Here is a 24,444-nt window from a genome sequence, read left to right as displayed (position 1 = left end):
CTATTAACTGTAAGCTGCCTATCAAGGTAGAGGGTGGAGTCAGTCATAATAAGTGACACATCACTGAAATCAACTCAGCAACTACCTCATGCTGCCATCAGACTACACTGCAGAAATCTGCTGACAAATTCCCTATTAAATGAGCACACAAAAAATAATCTCTCAAAAAGATCCACTGACAGAAAAATAAAAAAGTTAGGGTCTCAGAAAATAGTGACACACGCCACATTTTTTTTTTACAAACCTCTGAATGTTTCTAACCACTGGAAGATAAAAAATACATTTGAAATAGCTGCAATCAAACTGGCTTGATGAATTATATTTCCAGGTCATTTTACTGCATTATGCAAGCCACATAAAGAAAACACTTAAAAGAGTTGAGGAATTACATTTTTTTCACAATTTTTTCCCCCTTTTTCAGCACACTATATGGTAAAATTAATGTTGTAGTTCAAAACTGCAACTTGACCCCCAAAAGCTAGCCAGCCTATGGCTCTGATAATGCAGAGTACAGCATTGTTGTGCAAAGAGTCAAGAGATATCGAAAGCTTGCAATGTGTTACCATCTTTTCAATTAGCCATTAAAAGGTATCAACCACTGAGGACTCTCAATTCTGAATATTCTTCTATCTACTGGCTAACACGGTGCAAAGATATATATATCTTTCCTGGGCTAAACAGTCATTCAGCTGACAGCTTTCTGATAGGTATGGGGGAGTCTCTAGTTTAAGAAATGCTGCTTCTGTATGTTCATATTGCTTCTGTACGGCATTGAGGAAGCCTCTAGGAGATGGTGGCCCAGAAAACAACCACAGTCCATCTCCCCAGTTACCTGGAGACTTCCCAAACACATGGAAACAGCACCTCAGCAGTATCACTGCTGATCAACACACACACACAAGTCTCCATCCCAAGGCCACCCACCTTGAGATACCTAATGGTTATTCAGTATTCTGCCACTCAATATAGATAAAATGATAACATGGACATACTGGGACCTACAGTCTGGGGATCATGTTATAACCTTGGTACATTGTATTTTGGCTGCACGAAATAACTTACATTCTCCTAAAGTTTCCACTTCAATGCTTGGGCTGAAACTACCATGATCTTGGGAAGAAGATGATGTGCGGATTTGGAAGACATAGACTGTTCCTGGCTTCAGGTTATGAACAGTTACGGCTGTCAATGGTGTCTTTAGCGTGGAGTAACTTTGGTCTCTTTGGTCCTATGAAGAAAAAAAACAGATATTATATTTTAGAAATTCCCCCGAATTGTGGATCTGCCTTTGCTGCTGGTAAAACGTACCGTTCTACCTGGCTGCTTTTTAAACATTCATGCATTATACAAGATACTGAGTTAGATTCACATATCACAGTGCCAAGACTCAAGCGCTTTTCAACAGCTGCAGGCCAAACTCATTCCTTTAATAGACAAATCCCTATTATTAGAGGATGCAAGAAATCTGTTATCTGAACGCAAATGATTTTCAAGTTATATACTTTGGTTTTTGATTACAAGATGGGAAAAGATTTATACTTTCAGTTAAGAAAGCAATGAAATGCAAGGTGACTATCTATTGCTATTATCAGTTATAACGAAATGAGATGCACCAAAATGTGGTAGAGTTAAAAGAAGTACATTAATCTGCTCGAAATGGATCAGCTTTGATATACCTGCTTGAACTGAGCAGGATATCAGTTCTTGAAAATCAGAGTAAAGCTATTAAGATAGTTCTGCTCTTTATTCAGAAAATGGTCTGACCATTGTAAAGGACTCCTGAAGTATGATGGATACTATGATGGGTACTAAAGATATTTCTGGCTGAAGACACTACATACAGAAGGTAAGGAAAAGATAAGAGGATTCTGCAATGTTCTGTTCTAAAATCCCCAAACGCCAACAGCCAGATGTTAGACAAGAGGGCATCTGCAAGTCTTGTGTATATGACTTGTGTGTATGCCTGTGTGAATAAGGAGTATGTGTGTATTGCCTTGTGTGTGTCTGTGTGTATGACTGTGTGTGTGTGTCTATGTGTATGACTGCGTGTGTCTGTGTGTATGACTGTGTGTGTGTCTTTGTGTATGACTGTGTGTGTGTCAGTGTGTATGCCTGTGTGAATAATGAGTATGTGTGTATTGCCTTGTGTGTGTCTGTGTGTATGACTGTGTGTGTGTGTCTGTGTGTATGACTGTGTGTGTGTCTTTGTGTATGACTGTGTGTGTGTCAGTGTGTATGCCTGTGTGAATAATGAGTATGTGTGTATTGCCTTGTGTGTGTCTGTGTGTATGACTGTGTGTGTGTCTATGTGTATGACTGCGTGTGTCTGTGTGTATGACTGCGTGTGTCTGTGTCTATGACTGTCTGTGTGTCTTTGTGTATGACTGTGTGTGTCTTTGTGTATGACTGTGTGTGTCAGTGTGTATGCCTGTGTGAATAAGGAGTATGTGTGTATTGCCTTGTGTGTGTCTGTGTGTATGACTGTGTGTGTGTCTATGTGTATGACTGCGTGTGTCTGTGTGTATGACTGCGTGTGTCTTTGTGTATGACTGTGTGTGTCTTTGTGTATGACGGTGTGTGTGTGTCTATGTGTATGACTGCGTGTGTCTGTGTATGACTGTGTGTGTTTTGTGTATGACTGTGTGTGTCAGTGTGTATGACTGTGTGAATAAGGAGTATCTGTGTGTATGAATGTATGTGTGTGTATGAATGTTTGTGTGCATGATTGTGTGTATGACTGTGTGTGTGTCTATGTGTATGACTGCGTGTGTCTGTGTGTATGACTGCGTGTGTCTTTGTGTATGACTGTGTGTGTCTTTGTGTATGACGGTGTGTGTGTGTCTATGTGTATGACTGCGTGTGTCTGTGTATGACTGTGTGTGTTTTGTGTATGACTGTGTGTGTCAGTGTGTATGACTGTGTGAATAAGGAGTATCTGTGTGTATGAATGTATGTGTGTGTATGAATGTTTGTGTGCATGATTGTGTGTATGACTGTGTGTGTATAAAGAGTATGTGTGAATAAGTAACAGTTGTGAATAAGTTATAGTACCAGACATAACCAATAGTGATGAGCGAGTATACTCGTTACTTGAGATTTCCGAGCATGCTCTGGTGATCTCCGAGTATCTGGATCTGCTCGGAGATTATGTTTGTGTCTCTGCAGCTGCATGATTTGTGGCTGTTAGATAACCTGAACACATGCAGGGGTTGCCTGTTTGTTAGGGAATCCCCACATGTATTCAGGCTGTCAAGCAGATGCAAATAATGTAGCAGCGGAGACACAAACATAATGTACGAGCACATCCAAATACTCGGAGATCACCAGAGCATGCTCGGAAATCTCAAGTAACGTGCACACTCACTCATGACTAGAGAGTGTCAATCTGTTTAAGAGATATACTAATACTTCTAAATATTAGACAGTGCAAATTTAGACTAGATAGTTTTAAAATTCTCTTAATTTAATAAAATGTCCTATTGATGAATGATAAATTTGGAGCATTTTTAGACTGGCTTATTTCTGTCAATTAATAGTTGCCTTTACGCTATAAATGTGTGCCAAAATATGGGCTCAATTTTGGTACACTGGGTGTCATCTCAAGTTTTCACATCTCAAGTTTTCACGTCTCTTGTGAACAAGTTGGAAAAAGCATCTAAAATACATAATTATGTAGTGCAAGGGATGTTATACCTTACTCATATGTCAGTTTTTTGATGTTTCATCAAAATTTGTAAGAAAAATCATTAGCGGAGCCTACAGAGCCAAAGATTAAAATTGAAGGATTCACATCTGTTCTATGCTTTGGGGCTACTCGTGGTTTTGGCTTAAAGATAAGGTTGATAAACTGATAAAAACAAAAAGTGAAAATCAGCAACTTTTTGGTACAATTTAAAAAGTCATGGTAGAGTAGAAAGGTGATGACCATGAGTAATATGCACAAGAAACCTATCAATGTGTTTGTTGATGGAAAGCATGTGGATGTAAAGATATTTTAATAACTACACCATTACAGATGGATGAACTTGAACAGAAAAGTTCGGTGTCCATACCGAACAACTACTGTTTGGGCATGGATGCTAAACATGGAATTCACCAGTATGTCTGTGTTACTGCTCAGGTTCGCCCCCCCGAACGCCGGGTGTTTGTTGCGCTGTTATGTGCATGACAGCGCAGCAAACACTGCTTCTAAGGCTGGTTTCACATTTGCGTTTTTTAGCGCTGGAAAAAAACGCATATGTGCGCATGCGTTTTTCCCCTATATTTAACATGGGTGCGCATACCTGCGCGCTTGTAAGCGCATGTATGCGATTTTCATGCGCTGCGTTTTTTTGGGGTGTGCGTTTGTATTTTCCAGACGCAGCATGTTGCATTTTTTGGCCCTGCAAAAAAGCGCATGCGCACATATGCGCACGTTTTGCGCTAAAAATGGCCATTATAGCCTATGGATGCGCATATGTGCGCACTGGCATGCTCATGTATGCGTTTTTTTGCATATGCGTTTTTTTTTTTAACCATGGAATTTAGGGGTTTGGGTTAGAGTTAGGGTTAGTTAAGGGGGTTTAGGGTTAGGGTTAGGGTCAGGGTCAGGGTTAGGGTTGGGGTTTGGGTCAGGGTTAGGGTTAAGTATGGTTTGGTTAAGGGTTAGGGTCAGGGTTAGGGTCAGGATTAGGGTTAAGTATGGTTTGGTTAAGGGTTAGGGTCAGGGTTAGGGTTAGGGTCAGGGTCAGGGTTAGGGTCAGGGTCAGGGTTAGGGTTAAGTATGGTTTTGTTAAGGGTTAGGGTCAGGGTTAGGGTCAGGATTAGGGTTAAGTATGGTTTGGTTAAGGGTTAGGGTCAGGGTCAGGGTCAGGGTTAGGGTTAGGGTTAGGGTTAGGGTTAGGGTCAGGGTTAGGGTTAGGGTTAGGGTTAAGTATGGTTTGGTTAAGGGTTAGGGTCAGGGTTAGGGTCAGGATTAGGGTTAAGTATGGTTTGGTTAAGGGTTAGGGTCAGGGTTAGGGTTAGGGTTAGGGTTAGGGTCAGGGTTAGGGTTAGGGTTAGGGTCAGGGTTAGGGTTAGGGTCAGGGTTAGGGTTAAGTATGGTTTTGTTAAGGGTTAGGGTCAGGGTTAGGGTCAGGATTAGGGTTAAGTATGGTTTGGTTAAGGGTTAGGGTCAGGGTTAGGGTTAGGGTTAGGGTCAGGGTCAGGGTTAGGGTTAGGGTCAGGGTTAGGGTTAAGTATGGTTTTGTTAAGGGTTAGGGTCAGGGTTAGGGTCAGGATTAGGGTTAAGTATGGTTTGGTTAAGGGTTAGGGTCAGGGTTAGGGTCAGGATTAGGGTCAGGATTAGGGTTAGGGTTAGGGTCAGGTTTAGGGTTAGTAAAGTCATGGTTTGGGTTAGTGTGAGGGGCCACCTAATGTTGGAAAAAAACGCAAACGCGGTAAAAACGCACTAAAAACGCATACAAACGCGTAAAAACGCTGCGTTTTTTTCATGCATGCTCATAAAAATGCTTGAAAAAAACGCAGCAGTTGTATGCTTTTGTATGCGTTTTTTCAATGCGTTTTTTTGCGGGAAAAACGCGCTGCAAAAAAAAGCAAGTGTGAAACTAGCCTAATCGGTGGTAAAATCATCACTGCCAGTCAGAGAGCCACGGTGCCCACGCTGTCAAATGACAGCATGAGCCTGCAGCTGTGGTCAGAAATATAAAGTTTACCTCCAGTCATTGGTGATGGCTGATAGGACTACTGCTCCCATCAGCTGATGCCTGCTGCTACTGCTAATAACAGTGAGAGCAGGAGCGACTGATACGAATATTCATCAGCCGTCACCTTCATTGAAAATAATTTTTTAAAAAAAGGCGTGGGTTCCCCTGTATTTTTGATAACCAGCCAGGCAAAACTGACAGCTGGGGGCTGCAACCCTGAGCTGTCAACATTGGAAAGGCCCGTTATTAAGAATAAATTGGTCCCCGCTCCGATATTTTTAATTATTTAAATAAATATTTTAAAAAATAGCTTTGGGTCCCCCCATTTTTGACAACCAGCCTTGCTAATGCAGACAGATCTGGGCTGGTATTCTCAGGCTGGTAAGGGGCCGTGGATATTGTCCCTCCTCCTGCCTAAAAATAGCAGCCCACAGCATCCCAAAAAAGGCGTATCTATTAGATGCACCAATTCTGGTGCTTTCCCTGGCTCTTCCCACTTGCCTTGTAGTGGTGGCAAGTGGGGTTCATATTTGTGGGGTTGATGTCACCTTTGTATTGTCAGGTGACATCAAGCCCACAGCTTAGTAATGGAGAGGCGGCTATAAGACACCTATGCATTACTAATCCTATAGTTGTATGATAAATAAACACAGCCAGAATAAAGTATTTTATGTGAAATAAAACAAAACACACTTTTCCATTTTTATTTAAAAACAACAACTACAGTTATACTCACCTAATGCCTAATTCCACTGAATCCTTCATCTTCTGTAATTAAACAAAAATAAAAAAACAACAATATCCCTCACCTGTCTGTCATTCTGTCCCATGTCTGGGGGAAAAACTGTTTTCTTACCTGGAGAGTGCCAAGATGCGACTGTCCATGCTGAGAACCACTGGAGAATGAGCTGCTGCAACCAGGGAAGATGTAACATCTGCTCACAACAAGTTCATGTTCAGACAAGGAAAGTCCCTAATCTGACACTTATTTATCCTTGTCTAATTGCGGAGGTTAGCACCCTAAGTAAATGTAATGGTGTCCCCGCTAAATGTCAAATGACCCTTAGTGTCCTTAACGGCACCCTGTCTATAGAGAATGTACAACTATAAAATGAAATACACATAATTCAAAGAATGAGGCACAGGCCTATGAACACATTGACACAGGAAAGATGGAAGACAATAAGAAGAGTCAAAAAACAAGCAGAATACCAGGAAACTTCCTAGACTTTAAGCATAAAAGAAAGGAAAGGGCGCTGTGGAGGAAGACTCACAAACAAGCCGGAAAAATAGCAAAAGATATTAGTCAGGAAAGATAATCCTTAGCTGAGGAACTGTAACTCCAAACACCATCTATCTTGAAGTATAGTCAACAAAAAGGCAGGTGCAAGGTGAGTAAAATCGACCCTCCCAAGAAGTGATAAGACAGAAAAAAATAGGGAAGTGGGAGACACTTGATTAAAAGCAAAGTAAAGAAAAGAAAGAAAAGATAAAAGAACCATCAGAAGTTGGACAGAGACCAAACAGGCTATGGCTCAGCAGAGAGGGAAACTTACCATGCAGCAAGAGGCCAGCGGCTCTAGTCCCAAAACCGAGGCATGACACTGAGAATTCAAGTGGATAAAAATGTTCAGGTCTGTGATAATAGGACTTAATCTAACACCTGTATTTATGACTCACTACATGGACACATTTCCCACCTCCACTAGACTGTCTGCAGATCACTTAGCCATTACTCTCAAACTCTTAATTTTATAACTTGACTTATCTTTAGGAGGCATCACCCCATCCATACCATGTGCAAATGTCTTGCTGGAACATCTCTTAAATGTTATATTCTTGTCTCACTAATTCATGTGAACACCTGCCTGATGAAGGCATATTTTTTTCTGGTTAGCCAATAAAGATATCACTGTTAAAATACTGTTGTCTTTTTTGGGTATGAAAGTATTGACATAGATTTTTCTGGCTAACATGGTACCACAATATACATTTTTATAATTTTACATGATTTTTATATTATTGTAATATTAAAATATGACTTTGATATCTTAATTTTATGATTCTGTTCAAAAAGTTTGTCTTTGTTTAGCTTTTCCTAAATTTATAAGAATATGACTTTCACAAATGACTCTCTGCAGTACCAGCTGGCTACAAAATTGTTATCCAAAAAATTCCTTTACGTTTAGTATTCTTAATCATGCATAGTTATAATCATGACAGATAAATACTCCATAGTGTTAATCAGCCAGGTATTTTGCAGTGTCAGACCATGGTGTGTAAAGCATAGAAAATAGAGCCCTGAGAGTCATTTAATTCAGTGCATTTAAGCACTCTCCCCTCACTTTCTCATTTACTAGTTGATCTTCTGCCAAAGTTAGAGAATGAATAATTTTAATTAAATTATTACATAGTTAAAAGAAAAAGGTAATTAATAACTTATCCTTTGTCATAAAGTCTGCTAATATAATAGATGGGAAACATTCTTAAAGAATTTTTAATATTCATTTTCATCTGCTATCCTCCTAAGGAAAGTATGATTTAATTTGGTGGCCTCATTACAACCAGGAGCAAAACCACAGAATGCATTCATCTTCTTGCCTTCTACTTCTTTTCATAGTGTAAGGAGGTGTCAGGACCCCTCTGGTGCACTCTCTCCTACTTGCTGTGTGGTTCCCCTAATGCACTGTCTATGTCCCTATGCTATACCCTTGCAATGTATTTTATGTGTTTCCTGCATTGTCATGTAATATAATGTATATGCTGTATCTGTATTATGATGTGTTATGTCATGTTATTGGGTCAATCTGTCTGCTGTGCTAATGTGGTGTGCTCCTTAAATGTCCTAAGAGTTGGGACAGTAATAGTTAACAGGGTGCTGGGCCAGCAGCAGCAGCAAGGCCACAGGAAACTGCTGTTTCCCTCCAGAACTGCCCAGATCATTGAACAGGGCAGGCGTATATGACCAGGGCACTGCCTTGCCTCCGGACAGGAGAGAACTGTTGCCCTGGATTCTGAAGGACTACATAATAAGGGTAAAGGACTGCACCACGAGTCTCCAGGACTTCAGGAGAAACCCATGTTGAAGGGGTCTTAGGCACCCAGATTCCAGCATGTGGATTTTTGTGATCTCCAGCTTCTGCAGCCAATGTGGGTACGGATGTAGCCAGCATCAGGGAGAGATCAGGATTCCAGTGCTGTATTTTTGTTGCTTTATTATTTAAATCCTGTTACATTAAACAAGTTGTTTTCTCCGTTGGACAATGGTTGACTCTTCTGCCTCTGTTTCGGCTGGAGCAAGAACAAGGCACGTCGTAAGGAAGATTGTGTTGGTACCAACTGTCTATGCACAAGGGACCAGGAGACTGCTCGCTGACAGTTGGCTCAGTTGGCTCTATTCCTGTACTGAGCCTTTAAGAACCCGATCTGACTACCCTCCCCTGGTCACCCTTGTTACACTTGCAAGGATATTCTTTGGCATTACAGGATAAATCTGGAGGCTGACTCATCATTTGCACCTTTTTATGTATTTTTTTATTTTGCTTTTAGTTTATCTGGTGGATTTTGAGCCAAATTCATCAAAATGGCATGCAATGATGAATTTGACTAATATTCAAATTAAATTTTTTTGCTTTTATTTGCATCTATTTTTAGTAAAATGTTGCAAATCATTAAATAAGTTTTATAATGTCACAAGTTAGTCTTCAAATGCAAAAAAAAATAGGTTGTGCACTCCACTAGTATGTATAATTAAAATATCTCAAATATTTTACAACATTTTGAAGAGTTTGAAATGTTGAATTACCTTAAAATATTTGAATAACAAAAACTAAGCCCTTAAAGCAAATCTAGAAAAAAATTACATTGGGCTGAAAAAAACTAGGACAAAATTGTAACAAAAGTCATAATGAATTTGGTGCAAAAATATAAATGCCTGTACATCAAACTTTTAGTACACAAAAGGCACTATCACGGCGTTAACTCGCATACATCCTCAGCACCGCCCTACTCACCATAGTCACCTTGCGGCATCTCTTTGTGTCAGGCCATCTTGTTGAGTTGCCTTTTGCAGCACTCCTCAGCACTGCTGCATCTACAAGTGATTTACATTTTGCTTTAGGGGGGGCGTGGCTGGTTTCTGGCACTGTGAGGATCCTCCGGTGCTGGCCCCAGGAGTTGGGGAGTGCTGCTGCAAGTATGCAATAGGCATACATGCAGTCACGTGCTGACTGGACGTGCGCGGCTTCATTCACTGTATGTGTAATAAGATAGGCCAGACACATTCAGCAAAATTTGGCCAGAAGTATGAAAATTATAATAATTCTACTTCTATAGCGCCAACATATTCTGCAGCACTTTACATTTTAGAGGGGACTTGTACAGATAATAAAAGACATTACAGAATAACAGTAATCACATAATTAACAGATACCAAGAGGAGTGAGGGCCCTGCTAGGAAGCTTACAAATTGGATTCTTGTGGTCACATGATTGCTTACGCATCAACGGAAAATCCTGCGCTGTGCATGCACTGTGAGGATTCACAAGTCTGCAGTCACATTGAGAGACTGCAGACTTGAAGCCTAACACCAGACAACCCCATTAAATTCCATTGTCAGAGATTCTAAACAGCATTTAAAGGGAAAATGTCACCTCTTTTTGCCGCTATAGGATGCAGCCACCACCCTTCAGGACTTATTTATAGCATTCTATAATGCTGTAGATAAGCCCCCAATCCGAACTGCAAAAGAAGAAAAACAAGTTTTATGATACTCACCCGGGGGGGCATTCCTGTGTAGTCTGGTCCCATGGGTGTCGCAGTCCGGGTCCGGTGCCTCCCATCTTCAAGTGATGTCGACCTCCTGCTTGCCTGGTGTTGTAGGCCTGTGCAGGCATAATTATCTGCCCTGTTGATGGCAGAGCAAATTACTGCAGTGCGCAGGTGCTGTTCCTCTCTGACCTTTCCCGGTGCCTGTGCACTGCAGTACTTTGCTCTGCCCTCATGGTATATATATATATATATATATATATATATATATATATACACACAGTACATACCGTGGTGAGAAAAAGTATTTGTTGCCTTCCTGACTTCCTATTCTATTGTAGGTGTGACGGCTGTCTGCGAATCTGGGCTGCAGTGGGGACAGCACCCCGAGTAACCCCGAGACCCTTAACCCCTATACAGGGATCTGGAATTGTAGCAAGGCCCAGGAGGTAGCTGTCTAGATTAGCAGTGGACCAGAGCAGGACGGCCACCAAGGGGTCAAAACTAAAACCCGTAATCAAGGTCAGGATGCAGGAGTCTGAGACCAGGGCGCCGCAGAGGCACAAAATCAGCAGACAGAAGGAGAGTCAAAAGTCCAGGCCAGGGTCAGTAAAACCAGGAGGGCAGCGAGGTACAGAATCAGCAGGCAGAAGGAGAGTCAGGAATCCAAGCAAAGGTCAGCGTCAAAAAGTCGGAAGAGAGGCGGAGGTACAAAAACGGCAGGCAATAGAATGGTCAAGAATCCAGGCTGAGGTCAGAGTATACACTATAGCAATTCACACAGTAACACGCAGGGGAACCAAGAATATATCCGGCGGCTTGCAAGACCAGTCCCCAGGTATTTGAGGGATCAGGTCCTCCCTCACAGGTTCCCGGCCCGATGATGTAACCAGGACCGCCCCCGGACCAGGCCAGATGGACATGCAGTAAGCCCTACATGACTGACAGAGGGGCGGAGCCTGCGCCCACCAGATGCCTGCGCAGGAGCCCCCTCTCTGCCACCACCCTCACCCTGGAGCGAACCACGGCGCCTCCCAGTGGCTGAGGCAGGAATAGCCGTCCCTGAGTCCGACGGCGACGTGACGGTCCGGCGCCCCCGAGTGGCCGAGACCGGAACTGCAGACCCTGAGTCTGGCAGTGACATCCGGCGCCTCCTAGTGGCCGACGCTGGAACAGCAGGCCCTGAGTCTGGCTGCGACGTGACAGTACCCCCCCTTCTAAGAGGGGCCTCCGGACCCTCAAAACCCGGTTTGTCAGGGTGAAGGAGGTGAAATCTTCTAATTAACCCCTTGGCATGGATGTCACCAGCGGGGACCCAGGACCTCTCCTCTGGGCCGTAGCCCTTCCAATGCACTAAGTATTGCACGGACCCTCTCACTAAACGGGAATCAAGGATACCTTGGACTTCGTACTCCAAGGTACCCTTGACCAAAACTGGAGGAGGAGGGGACTGGACAGGTTGAATTGGGGAGCGGTACATTTTTAGGAGGGATTTGTGGAAAACGTTGGGTATTTTGAAGGACTGAGGGAGCTTTAAGCGAAAGGCTACCGGGTTAATTACCTCCAAAATCTCATAGGGACCAATAAATCTGGGGCCCAGTTTGGCAGATGGTACCTTAAGTTTAATGTTCTTGGTAGACAGCCAAACTTTGTCCCCAACTCCCAGGTGCAGCCCCTTGGACCGCCGTTTATTTGCCGCCGAAGCCTGTCTGACTTGGGAGCCTTTCAAGTTTGAGTTCACCTCTGACCAGATGGTCCTTAAGTGATGTATGGATTTCTCTACCCCCGGGAGGTCCGACATCTTAGCCGAAAATGAACCAAAACGTGGGTGTAAACCAAGATTACAGAAGAACGGGGTGGTTTTGATGGATTCTTGGTATTGGTTATTTAGGGCGAATTCGGCTAACGGGAGATGTTCCACCCAATCAGATTGATGTTCCGAAACATAACAGCGGAGATACTGTTCTAGGCCCTGGTTAGTGCGCTCAGTTTGACCATTGGTCTCAGGGTGGTAAGCGGAGGAGAAGGATAATTCAACGCCAATCCGTTTGCAGAACGCCCTCCAGAATTTAGAAACGAACTGGGTTCCTCAGTCGGACACGATATTCACCGGGGCGCCATGCAGTCGTATTACATGAATAACGAACAATTTACTCAGCGTTTCTGCATTAGGTAGTCCAGACAGGGGAACAAAATGGCACTGCTTACTGAACCTGTCTACCACCACCCAGATACATGTCTTCCCTTCTGAGGGTGGCAAGTCAGTAATGAAGTCCATGGAGATGTGGGTCCATGGACTCTCTGGGGCAGGCAAGGACTGGAGCCAGCCGGCAGGCCGATTATGGGGGGACTTAGCACGAGCACAAGTTTCGCAAGCCAGTACGTAATCCTTGCAGTCCTTAACCACCGTCGGCCAGCAAAAATTCCTGGTCACTAGTCTGGCTGTATTATTAACACCAGGATGGCCTGCCAGGACAGAGTCATGCGACTCTTTCATAACTTGTAGACGCAACGGGGCCGGAACGAACAATTTCTGGGGGGGCGTCGTGTCCGGGACTTGTTCTGAGGATCTACGGATCTCCTCCAGAAGGTCCAGAGACACGGCCGACACGACGATCCCATTGGCCAGTATTGGGACTGGTTCCGAGTCCTCAGCCTGTGAGGGGCAGAAACTTCGAGAGAGGGCATCAGCCCTTACATTTTTCGTCCCTGGATGAAAAGTGATCACAAAGTTAAACCTTGAGAAAAATAAGGCCCACCTGGCCTGCCTAGGATTCAGTCTTTTAGCTGACTCCAAGTAGGTCAGGTTCTTGTGATCTGTGATCACGGTAACCTTGTGTTTAGCACCTTCGAGAAAGTGGCGCCATTCTTCGAAGGCCCACTTTATGGCCAACAATTCCCGATTCCCTATATCATAATTTTTCTCAGTAGGGGAGAATTTTAGGGAAAAGAAGGCACATGGACGGAGTTGAGTGAGAGAGGCAGTGCCTTGGGAAAGCACTGCACCTACCCCAACCTCAGAGGCATCAACCTCTACCACAAAGGGGCGATCTAGATCAGGCTGAATTAATATTGGGTTGGCAGAAAAACACTCCTTTAAAACAGAAAATGCCTGAAGTGCCTCTGGCTTCCAATTAACCACGTCAGCCCCCTTCCGGGTCAGATCCGTGAGCGGTTTGGCGATCTCAGAGAAGCCTTTGATGAATTTACGGTAGTAATTAGTAAATCCCAAGAATCGCTGCAGCGCTTTTAGAGTTTTAGGTTGTACCCATTCTCTAATGGGTCAGATCTTGGCAGGATCCATGCGAAACCCCTTGGCAGAAATCATGTACCCCAAAAATTGTACCTCCTCAGCCATAAAAACACATTTCTCCAACTTGGCGTATAGAGAATGTTCTCTAAGTCTCTGGAGTACAGAACGGACATGTTGCACGTGTGTAAGAACATCAGCGGAGTAAATCAGGATGTCATCCAAATAAACCACTACATATACCCCACAAATATCCCTGAATATATCATTCACAAAGTGTTGGAACACGGCGGGCGCGTTACTCAACCCAAACGGCATCACAAGGTACTCAAAATGACCAAGAGGTGTGTTAAAGGCTGTTTTCCACTCATCCCCATTTCTTATGCGAACCAGATTGTAAGCCCCCCGGAGATCAAGCTTAGTGAACCAACGGGCTCCTAGTAGCTGATTAAACAGATCAGGGATGAGTGGAAGCGGATACTGATTTTTCACAGTAATCGCGTTCAGCTCACGATAATCAATACACGGTCTGAGTCCACCATCTTTTTTTTCTACAAAGAAAAACCCAGCCCCTACAGGTGAAGTGGAGGGTCTAATAAAACCTTTTTGCAAGCTGTCCGCTATGTAGTCCTTCATGGCTACACGCTCAGGACCAGAGAGGTTAAATATTCTCCCCTTAGGGAGACGAGCACTTGGAACCAAGTCTATAGGACAGTCATACTCTCTATGAGGCGGTAATTTCTCAGACTCCACTATGGAAAAGACGTCCTCATAGTCCCTGAATGCGTATGGTATAAAGGGTGCTTTAATTTTAATTTGGTTCACTGACAGCGACATACAGTGATTCTGACACTGTGGACTCCAGCGCACGATATCCCCTTGGTGCCAGTCAATAATAGGATTATGCTGGCGCAACCATGGCATACCTAACACAACTGCATGTGATAAATTGGAAATAACAAAAAATGACATATGTTCTGTGTGTAATGCCCCCACTGACATAACAATCTCTGTAGTAACAAATTCCACTCCACCCTGGATAATGGATGTACCATTAATCGCCGTGGTTTGAATAGGGGCATTAAGCCTTAAAAGAGGTACACCAGGTTTCCTTGCAAGCAAAAAATCTATGAAGTTGCCTGCGGAACCACAATCCACATAGGCCTTCACACACAAAGATTTCTTTGAAAATAAGAGCAAAACGGGTAACAAAAGTTTAGCCGCATTTGCGGGCAATACCTGAGCCTCTGGGACAGCACGACCAGAGCTGCCCAGAGGCAGACGTCCCAGGAATGTGGATTTCTGACGCTCAGCATTTCCCTTGAAGCCTCCAGGCTGCAGCATGATGGTATAGGAAGATGGGAGTATTCCTTCAGACTGTGCACTGGAGCAGGTGTAGGCCAGGTAATCAGCTCAGGGAAAAAAAAATCAGGAGACTGCTTTTATATATGATGGAAATATACACAAAAAGCAGTTCTTTTTTAGCCGGATATAATGTGACGGCTGTCTGCGAATCTGGGCTGCAGTGGGGACAGCACCCCGAGTAACCCCGAGACCCTTAACCCCTATACAGGGATCTGGAATTGTAGCAAGGCCCAGGAGGTAGCTGTCTAGATTAGCAGTGGACCAGAGCAGGACGGCCACCAAGGGGTCAAAACTAAAACCCGTAATCAAGGTCAGGATGCAGGAGTCTGAGACCAGGGCGCCGCAGAGGCACAAAATCAGCAGACAGAAGGAGAGTCAAAAGTCCAGGCCAGGGTCAGTAAAACCAGGAGGGCAGCGAGGTACAGAATCAGCAGGCAGAAGGAGAGTCAGGAATCCAAGCAAAGGTCAGCGTCAAAAAGTCGGAAGAGAGGCGGAGGTACAAAAACGGCAGGCAATAGAATGGTCAAGAATCCAGGCTGAGGTCAGAGTATACACTATAGCAATTCACACAGTAACACGCAGGGGAACCAAGAATATATCCGGCGGCTTGCAAGACCAGTCCCCAGGTATTTGAGGGATCAGGTCCTCCCTCACAGGTTCCCGGCCCGATGATGTAACCAGGACCGCCCTCGGACCAGGCCAGATGGACATGCAGTAAGCCCTACATGACTGACAGAGGGGCGGAGCCTGCGCCCACCAGATGCCTGCGCAGGAGCCCCCTCTCTGCCACCACCCTCACCCTGGAGCGAACCACGGCGCCTCCCAGTGGCTGAGGCAGGAATAGCCATCCCTGAGTCCGATGGCGACGTGACGGTCCGGCGCCCCCGAGTGGCCGAGACCGGAACTGCAGGCCCTGAGTCTGGCAGTGACGTCCGGCGCCTCCTAGTGGCCGACGCCGGAATAGCAGGCCCTGAGTCTGGCTGCGACGTGACAGTAGGTTTGTCACACTTAAATGTTTCAGATCGCCAAAAAAAATTACATATTAGACAAAGGTAACACAATTAAGCACAAAATGCAGTTTTCAAACAAAGGTCTTTATTATTAGACAAAAATGAAATCCAAATCTTCAGGGCCCCATGTAAACAAATGATTGCTCCCCTCTCCTTAAAACATAAATGAACTGTGGTTTATCACATCTTTGGGAAGCTAAATTCCAATCCCATAGCCACTCCCAGGCCTGATTACTGCCACACCATACTGCCATCAAGAAATCACCTAAATAGGACCTGCCTGACAAAGTAAAGTAGACCAAAAGTTCCTTAAAAGCTAGACATCATGCCTTGATCCAAAGAAATTCTGGAACAAATGATAAATAAAGTAATTGAGATCTATCAGGCTTTAGAAGGTTATAAAGCCATTTCTAAAGCTTTGAGACTCCAGCGAATCACAGTGAGCCATTATTCACAAATGGCAAAACATGCAACAGTAGTGAACCTTCTCAGGAGTTCCCAGCAGGCCAAATTTACCCCAAGAAGTCACAAAAGACCCCACAACAACATCCTAAAAACTGCATACCTTACTTGCCTCAGTTAAGGTCAGTATTCATGACTCCACCATAAGAAAGAGACTGAGCAAAAACGGCCTGTATGGCAGTGTTCCAAGATGAAAACCACTGCTGAGCAATAACAACATGAACACTCATCTCAGTTTTGCCAGAAAACATATTGATGGTCACCAAGACTTTTGGGAAAGTATTCTGTGGACTGGTGAGACAAAAATTGAACTTTTTGGAAGGTGCATGCCCCATTACATCTGGCATAGAAGTAATTGTCACGGTCATACCTTGGCAGGTTGGCGCAAGCGAGTGGGCTGTGGTTCCACTGTGCCACAAACCAGACTACCCCGGAAGGGGTGTGTCTAAGACAGCTGTCTTGGTTTTCACTGGAGCCTCTGATGGTGAGGTCAGGGTTGTGCGGCAGGCAGCTGCCAGGTGCCACACCATGGTGGTGTCTGGCTGTGGCTGCTGATCCCACTTGGAGAGATGAAACACTAGGACAGGTACGGGTGATGGGCACAACTAGAGACAGGCAGGTGAGCACAGTGAGCACAGCGGAGACACAGGCAGGTGGGCCCGGCTGAGACACTGGCAGGCAGGCAAGGCTGAGACACAGGAAGGCACGGCTGAGACACAGGCAGGCAGGTATGGCTGAGACACAGGAGCAGGGACCAACTCAAAAGGCTCAGGGACACGGGCAGGAAGGAGTGGTGTATGGAATAGGCAGGGTCCTGTTCACAGAGCAGGTGCAGGTACTGGCAGGAAGGAATGGTGAATGAAGGAACAGGTAGAAACCTGTTCACACAGGAGATGAACCGCAAGACTGTGGAGAGGAGCTGCAGTTTGCAGCAAGAGGTTCTGCAGCAGCAGAGGAAGAACTAAGTAGGACAAAGCAGAACCGCAGGAGTGTGGAACACAAGCAGAGCCACAAGAGTGCAGAGCACAGGCAGAGCTACAAGAGTGCGAAGCACAAGCAGAGCAGCAAGAGTGTGGAGCACAAGCAGAGCCACAAGAGTGTGGAGCAGGCAGAGCTGCAAGAGTGTGGAATACAGGCAGTGCTGCAAGAGTGCGGAGCACAGGCAGAGCCACAAGAGTGCGGAGCACAGGCAGAGTTATGAGAGTACGGAGCAGGTAGAGTCACATGAGTATAGGGCAGGCAGAATCACAAGAGTATTGAGCACGGACCAAGCCACAAGAGTACAGAGCGCAGTCAGAATCACTAGAGTAAGGAGAACAGGCAAGATCACCAGAGTGTGGAGCACAGGCAGAGTCACAAGAGTATGGAGCACAGGTAGAAGTAGGACTAAGTTCAGACAAGATAATGGTACAAGACAAGGTACAGAAACAAAGACACAGAGAGCCAGATATACTGCCTCCTGGAGGGCGGATGGAGAGGTACAAGGCAAGGTAAAGAACAATAGCACAGGGATCAGGATATTCTGCCTCCTGGAGGGTGGACAGAGAGGTACAAGGCAAGATAAAGATCAATAGCACAGGGATCAGGATATTTTGCCTCTTGGAGGATGGACAGACAGGCACAGACACAGAACTAGAAGTCAAGCTTCCACAGAAGTCAAAACATAGGACAGGACCTGGCGACTCAGCAGCAAGACACTATCTGAGATAAGACTTTGCACAGGCAGGCTCCACTGGGTGGAGCTGCCCTAAATATTGGAGGCCCCTTGGTAATTGGCCAAAGAAACATTAGACAGGTGCACCCTGATTCCGTATGAACCAGAGAGTTCTGGCACCGCTATTGTGAATTCCCTGGCTCAGACTTCTGAGCCGAAGCTCCCCCTGCTCCCTCCGTTGGTTACTGGAGGTAGTGGAGCTGGCCAAATTGACAGAGGTCTGCCACCTGATGATGATGATGACGATTGGAGATCTGGGGTTACTGATTGGAGTATTTAAGTCTGCAGACTTCCTGCAATCCCTGCTGGTGATTGCTTTCCTGTGCATTCAGAGTTCTGATGTCTCCTGCCCTGCTCCTGCATTGTTCAGCTAAGTGGTTCATTTGCTAATCCTTTGCATCTGATCTGGTTTTGTCTCTCTCTGCTTGTTGTGTAGGTTCAGCTTGCTCCTCTGGGAGCTGTGCTGGACCACCACTCCGTATGTTACAGCCTGAGTCAGTTTGTTCAGTCCCCTGTTATATTGATCACTGTAACAACCCTGCTGGCATCACTGCATGGCCTCCCATCCCCCGCACACCAACTTACTTACTGCTTCAAGCCATGCTGTGAATTCTGTCTGTTGCCAACCCTGTGCTCCGTGCTCTGTGCCTCTGCTCTCCTGTATGCTTCCAAGCTATGTGTGTATAGGGGGGTGGCGCCAGAACTCTCTGGTTCTTATGCAGTCAGGGTGCACCTGTGTAATCTGTCCCTGACCAATCACCTAGAGCCCTTGACAATTTAGTTCCGCCACACCCACTAACCTTTGCCTGTGCAATGTCTATACTCAGTTAGTATCTTGCTGCTGAGGAAGCCAGGCCCTGTTCTGTGTATCTCCTTCTCTGTAGGAATATTCTTATCCTTGCTTTGTGTTCTTTGTCTGCCCTCCAGGTGGCTGCATATCCTGGTCTCTGTGTCTTGGTCCTAGCTTTGTGTTTACTTGTCCTTCCACCTGCCAGGAAGCAGTATATCCTGGTCCTTGAGTCTTTGTCCCAGTACCTTGTCTGAACTCTGTCCTAAACCTGCCTCCTTGTCTTTGGCTTCCTTCCCTGCTTTGTCTTTCCTTGTGTCCTCCCTGTCTGAGCTTCTGCACCCTTGCAGCTCTGTCTGTGCCGCTGCACCCTTGCAGCTCGGCCTGCTCCTCTCCTGCTGCTGCAGAGCCTCTTGCTGCAGCTTTTCCACAGAGCTTGTGGTTCAGCTTTGCTCTGCTGCTGCAGAACCTCTTGCTGCAGCTTCTCTCCACAGACCTTGTGGTTCAGCTTTGCTCTGCTGCTGCAGAACCTCTTGCTGCAGCTTCTCTCCACTGACCTTGTGGTTCAGCTTTGCTCCGCTCCTGCTGCAGAGCCTCTTGCTGCAGCTTCTCTCTGCAGACCTTGTGGTTCAGCTTACTCCGCACTCCCGTGGCTCCGCCTATTCCACTCCTTCCTGCCTGTATCTATACCTGCACCTCCTGTGTGAACAGGTCCAAACCTGTTCCTTCATATTCCACTCCTTCCTGCCTGTATCCATACCTGCACCTCCTGTGTGAACAGGTTCAAACCTGTTCCTTCATATTCCACTCCTTCCTGCCTGTATCCATACCTGCACCTCCTGTATGAACAGGTCCAAACCTGTTCCTTCTTATTCCACTCCTTCCTGCCTGTATCTATACCTGCTCCTCCTGTGTGAACAGGTCCAAACCTGTTCCTTCATAATCACCTCCTTCCTGCCTGTATCAGTACTGGTACCTGCTGGGTGAACAGGTCTCTACCTGTTCCCTCATATACCGTGCCTGCTTGCCCTGTGTCTCCAAGCGGTGCCTGCTTGCCCTGTGTCTCCAAGTGGTGCCTGCTTGCCCTGTGTCTCCAAGCGGTGCCTGCTTGCCCTGTGTCTCCAAGCGGTGCCTGCTTGCCCTGTGTCACCAACTCGTGCCTGCTTGCCTTGTGTCTCCAAGCCATGCCTGCTTGCCCTGTGTCTCCAAGCTGTGCCTGCTTGCCCTGTGTCTCAGCCTGCCTATTAGTCACACCTGTCCAAGTGACTTGTCCTCGAGTGGGATCAGCAGCCACAGCCAGACACCCCCCTGGAGTGGCACCCGACAGCTATCTGCCGCACAAGCCTGACCTCACCATCACAGGCTCCAGCGAAGACCGAGGTAGCTGACGCAGCCACGCCCCTTCCAGGGTAGTCTGCCTTGTGGCACAGTGGGGCCACAACCCCCCCGGCTCGTGCCATTCAGCCAAGGCGCGAGCGTGACAGTCTCTTTTGCTTTGCTCTCAGTTCATACCAGAGTGCTGATGTAGTGGGGGCGAAGTCGTGTGACTTCAGTGTTTTTTTGTACATCAGACATGTTGGATTTTTCAGGGTTTTTGCGTGATTGCAGACAGAGTCTTTCCTTTCCTGTCCTGTCTAGTCAGTTATGTCCCCATCGTTTGCTCAGTCTATTTTTCTGCCTGAGTTTGTGTTTCATCTTGTCTCACCAACAATATATGTTGGGGGGCTATCTATTCCTTTTGAGGTCTGCTCCGGTGCAGTTTAGATTTCACCTTTCTTGCTTTAGGCTTAGTTAGCTCTCTAGCTGTTCCGAGGCGTCTAGGGCATCGTAGGTACCCTCCACTGCTACTGCTAATTGTGTGAACAGGCTCAGGGGTCTGCAATCTGCTTAGTTGCCAACCTCTCTGGTTTTCTGGTGGCTTAGCCTGTTCCTGCCATCCTCCTTGGTGACCCATTCATAACAACCCCCCCACTATGCACACAGCCAGGAATCATACAGAGAGCAAGCAGGAGGCAAGAGGCACACAGCATGGAGCTGGCAGAAAACAGAACACACAGCAAGGCCTGGAGCAGTGAGTAAGTTGATGTGTGAGGGATGGGAGGCCATGCAGTGATGCCGGCATGGTTTTTACAGTAACATAGCATTTCAGAGAAGCAACATCATACCAACAGTAAAATATGGTAGTGGTAATGTGATGGTCTGGGCTATTTTGCTGCTTCAGGTTCTGGAAGACTTGCTGTTGCAAATAGAACCATGAATTCTACTGTCTGATAAAAAATCCTGAGGGAGAATGTCCTGCCATCTGTTTGTGACCTCAAGCTGAATCAAACTTGGGTTATACAGCAGGACAATGATCCAAAACACACCAGCAAGTCCTCCTCTAAATGGGTTAAGAAAAATAAAATTGAGACTTTGGAGTGTTCTAGTCAAAGTCCAGACCTTAATCCGATTGAGATGCTGTGGCATGACATTAAAAAATTATGTTCGTGCTTGGAAACCCTCCAATGTGGCTGAAATACAACAATTCTGCATAGATGAGTGGGCCAAAATTCCTCCAGAGCATTGTAAAAGACTCATTGCCAGTTATTGCAAACACTTGATTGCAGTTGTTACTGCTAAGGGTGGCCCAACCAGTTATTAGGTTTAGGGAGCAATCCATTTTTACACAGGACCTTGTAGGTTTGGATTTCTTTTTCCCTTAATAGTAAAGACCTTCATTTAAAAACTGCATTTTGTATTTGCTTGTGTTTTCTTTGTCTAATATTTACATTTGTTTGGTGATCTGAAACACATTTAAGTGTGACAAACATGCAAAAGAATAGGAATCAGGAAGAATAGGAAATCAGGAAGGGAGCAAACACTTTTTCACACTCTATATACTACATATTTAAAAATGCTTTCATGGGAGTAAAGAACTTAAAAATGTCTCAAATGGGAATAACCCTGATAGCTTTCAACTGAGTACCTCCTGAAATCAGTCGCTATAATTAAATATGAGTACGCATGTTATTATTTCTATATTCCCTTAAAATGCCTTTCATTTGTAAGCAGCATCGCTGGTTTAATTCACTTTTGGCTATAGCTTTCAAGATTAACTCAGAGAGGATTAAGTTATTCCTCAGGACAATATAAAAGTCAGCTTTTCACATGAATACTGAATGCTTCCTTGCCTACTCAGACAATAAATGTGTTACAATAATGTCTGAAGGACAGCAGCATTATTCTGAATAATGCAAGCACACAGCGAACTAGATCATGTACAATGAGTGCTTTATAGTAGGTAGGAGGAAACACGAGACTTTTAAAGGTACAAATGCTGAAGAAACCAATCCATAGTTCTCTGGTACCTATTTTTCTTGAACAAAGACTCTGCTGCTTTGCTTATCTGAACTGATTTGTAATCTGTTCCAAAGCAGCATCCATAATTAATAGCATCTCACAGCCAACAAGATGTGACATCTTTCCTGCTCGACTTGTAATTTATTTGGTGACCCTGGCAGAGGCAGTATGGGACCTCTCCCAAGTGAGAACTGATAAAACCAAAAGAGGTATGAGATTGCTTGTAATCTAAGTAACCGCACACTTCTTGTCCTCCTGCCCTACGTCAGACCTGTGTAAATGACTCTGATTGCTTCAGTAGCCAGATCTGTCTACGCTGCAACTTTTAGTCTGAACTTTAACTTCAAATTAAATCCTTGCCTTGATAATACATATTTTGCAATCAATATCGAGTGATGCATTCTAAATATTATTCTATGTTTCTGACCATCTTCCACAGTTTGCACATAGACAAAAAATACAAAGAAATCATCTCTTAACTAGTGTCTGTATCAACTAAAACTTCTGTTTCACATAAAAATGAATAAACTAGCACCAAAAAGTGTGTCAGAGCCTGGGGTCATTCCAGCAAGAGCAGTTGAATATAGGTAATTTGCATCTTTGTACCAAAGAGTCATATATGGAACTCTTGGGTCGGTGAAAGAGGTGCACAAGTAAGGTATCCAGATCGTACGTAATGTCATCAAAAAACTTGGCACTCAGATAGAATTATTGTGAAAATAAAGTTCCTTTTTCTATTTTGCGTTCAATATGTTATGTAGAACGTTTTCGGCCTTAATTCAGACCTTTATCAGAACTGAATGCTGAGGAGGAGGAACCTGGATGGATTGCACATGTAAGTGCGATCTGCAGTGCTTAGGGAGGCGCCTCCCTTTTTTCTTCTCGGCTGATCCTTCCTCTACCAGGTGGACCTCTCCCATATACACAAGTGGAAAAAATTGTTGGTACGCTTCTGGTAAAGTAAGCGTGCTTTTACACTGTATTCAGGCACTGATTCAGTGACTTCAGTGGGGGTTATGGCCGAAGTCCCGCAAAACCAGATTTGGCATATGCACCGACTGGGCCATATACTACAATGGTGTTGACCGAGCGAACGTGCGCTCTGTAGTGCATCATTTTTGGGAGTGTACAACTACTGGAGACACACAGACACAGTCTACTACATCTGAGTGTCCGCCTCCAAAAATGATGCATGTCAGAGTGCACAATAGCTTTGTTGGAACCATTATATTCTATGGCCTTTTTGATGTATATGTCTGAATCACGTGGGGTATGGACAGCACAAGGGGAACATGGATATAGCACAATGGGAATACAATGGGGAATAATAGAATGGCCACAGTTGGGGAGAGCACGATAGGAACACTGGAAGAGAGGATGATGGGAACAGAGTAAAGTAGGAAAAAATGAAAAATCCACAATGATCACTGAAATAACTTTAAACTAACAAAAGTAATTTTCAATTTAAACTGAAAAAATAAAAATTAGCTTTTAAAACTGGCATGCTAGAAATGATGCTGAATATGGAATCATTCTTTCCCTAGACAAGAATTCTGAAACATATTTTGTTACAGCTTTGCATTATGCTATTCTACATTGTGAGAGCATATAGGAAAAAGGACAGTGACAAGGAATGGTAGGTTATCCTTTTATTCTAGTACTAGCTGAAGAGCCTGGCGCTGCCCGGGCATAGTAACTAACTGTGGTTAGTTATAGCAAATTATATTTATCCTCCATCCCATAGTCCCGTGCCCATATACCCATCATACATATCCATGATCCCATAGGCCCGTGCCCATATACCCATCATACATATCCTCCATCCCATAGTCCCATGCCCATATACCCATCATACATATTCTCCATCCCATAGTCCCATGCCCATATACCCATCATACATATTCTCCATCCCATAGTCCCATGCCCATATACCCATCATACATATTCTCCATCCCATAGTCCCATGCCCATATACCCATCACACATCCTTCATCTCATAGTCCCATGCCCATATACCCATCATACATATCCTCCATCCCATAGTCCCATACCCATATACCCATCAT

At 44.9% G+C, this 24,444-nt stretch overlaps 1 protein-coding gene across 1 annotated transcript in view; it reads right to left on the bottom strand.

Annotated features, from left to right (window-relative positions):
* Nucleotides 1-24,444, bottom strand: part of EPHA10 (EPH receptor A10) — a 1,119,172-nt gene that overhangs the window by 261,587 nt on the left and 833,141 nt on the right. The window contains exon 7 of the mRNA XM_073562411.1: nucleotides 1,063-1,228. Coding sequence (XP_073418512.1) covers nucleotides 1,063-1,228 — 166 coding nt within the window. The remainder of the gene's footprint in view (nucleotides 1-1,062; nucleotides 1,229-24,444) is intronic.

This window comes from Dendrobates tinctorius, unplaced genomic scaffold (genome assembly GCF_039654945.1).
Source record: "Dendrobates tinctorius isolate UK_male_01 unplaced genomic scaffold, ASM3965494v1 ptg000015l, whole genome shotgun sequence".
Lineage (NCBI taxonomy): Eukaryota > Metazoa > Chordata > Amphibia > Anura > Dendrobatidae > Dendrobates > Dendrobates tinctorius.
This window is presented reverse-complemented; position numbering and strand designations above follow the sequence as displayed.